This window comes from Colobus angolensis, unplaced genomic scaffold (assembly GCF_000951035.1).
Source record: "Colobus angolensis palliatus isolate OR3802 unplaced genomic scaffold, Cang.pa_1.0 Scaffold1062, whole genome shotgun sequence".
Classification (NCBI taxonomy): domain Eukaryota; kingdom Metazoa; phylum Chordata; class Mammalia; order Primates; family Cercopithecidae; genus Colobus; species Colobus angolensis.
The window spans coordinates 23,650-25,351 of record NW_012111609.1 but is presented as its reverse complement, the minus strand read 5'-3'; the positions used below and the strand labels follow the sequence as shown (position 1 = coordinate 25,351).

Below are 1,702 nucleotides of genomic sequence, written 5' to 3'. Positions count from 1 at the left end.
AAGCCAAAGAAATGTCTTTCCTCTCTTACCCACATGAGTATATGAGTGCGTGAGTGTGTGTGTCTGAGTGAGTGATAAAAATCTACTTCCTTAATAACACGAGTTTGTGTGTCTATGAGTCATTAAAACTCAATAATTTAACAAATTTGTTTTAGTTGGGATAAAGAGCGATTGAGAACTGTGCAGGACCCCTGTGCTTATGAGAGAGGATGGAGGGTGCAAACTGGTAGAAAGCATTTGAAGATTAACAGAGATTCTGGGCCACTTGAAAATATGTAGCCGTTGTGAGAGTAGAAAGTCTTCGCTACTCATTCTCAGCTTTTTCCCTTCCTTCAGGCTCCTGAGAGATAGGAGTCTTGGAACACAGTCTACAAGGCCAAGGTGGTGTTATCCATGATAACACAGGTTTCTTCACATGGTATTTACGAAAGTCTTACAAAGCTCTACATGTTAGCTCTTAGAGACATGGAATGAGAATAGGGAGAAATCTTAGTGATAAGCCAGTATAGTTTCCCATTTTACAGAGGAAGAGACCTAGGGAAAGGTTAAACAGCAGGCCCCAAGCCATAGAGCTAGTCAGGCTCAGGATCACACTCCACATTCCTTTACTTATAGTCCAGGTGATTCCATAACCTTATGCTCCAGCAGGTAGAATTACTGTAAAAGATCCAAGACCTTGGGCTTTTTTCTCAACATATATTGATGTGCACAGCATTTATCCCTAAGAAGCTCTAAGTTCCTGTATCTTCCATACAGATGATTGCTTTAATTTACTTTGCCAAGTATATTCATAATATGGAATATCACATCACAATTTTTAAGCATATTCAAGTCTCCCATGAATATATTTTAACACAAATAATTTTTATATGATTTTCATTCGAAAATACCTACACATTTGTAGTCATTTTCTTTCTTAGGTTTTCCTTATGTTACCAATTATTTTTTATTTTCCATATAACATTTCCCCCCATCGTTAGACATCTGGGTTGCCAGTCAGTCTTTATTGTTTTGATTACTTCATCAAGGATGAAAATGCTTCTCTAGTAGAAACTCACTTTCATTTCTTTGGAAGGTGTATTTGGATTCCCGTTTCAATTAGAGCCCTGGAGTGTCCTCTTATCTCTTTGACCAATGCCTGTTGACACAGAAATCTTTCTCTTTTGGAGTTTGGGTTAAAAACAAAACAGCCCTTAAACACCGAGTAGGTGGCCATGGTCTTACTCAGGTTATATATTTTTAATATATTTTAAAAACATATGCTTTTAATTTGTTTTAGGCACAAGCAGCATCTCAGGAAAACTTAGAGCAGTTAAGAGAGAATAATTTTGCTTCAGTGAAAAGTCAGATGGAACTCAGAATTAAAGATCTGGAATCTGAACTCTCCAAAATAAAAACTTCTCAAGAAGACTTTAATAAAACCGAACTGGAAAAATATAAGCAACTCTATCTAGAAGAATTAAAAGTTAGAAGGTCTTTGTCAAATAAATTAAACAAGTAAGTCAAAACATAGAATAGGAAATAAATTAAGCTCATTCATTTGCCTTGAAAGCATAATTCTTAGTGAGATAGGTTCGTGAGATTAATGGGAAGTGAAAGCTAACTAGGTAATATAATTTTGGAAAATGTTAGTAAATTAACTTACCTTTAAAATGTGAGTCCAGGACAGTTTATGTCTTTCCTCTGTTTTTTTTTTTTTTTT

At 35.4% G+C, this 1,702-nt stretch overlaps 1 protein-coding gene across 1 annotated transcript in view; it reads left to right on the top strand.

Moving 5' to 3' along the window:
* The first annotated feature begins 1,267 nt into the window (after positions 1-1,267).
* The window catches only part of LOC105515396 (ankyrin repeat domain-containing protein 26-like), a 2,280-nt gene continuing 1,845 nt past the window's right edge, over positions 1,268-1,702 (top strand). The window contains exon 1 of the mRNA XM_011947203.1: positions 1,268-1,497. Within this exon, the coding sequence (XP_011802593.1) occupies positions 1,349-1,497 (149 nt within the window). The 5' untranslated portion in view covers positions 1,268-1,348. The remainder of the gene's footprint in view (positions 1,498-1,702) is intronic.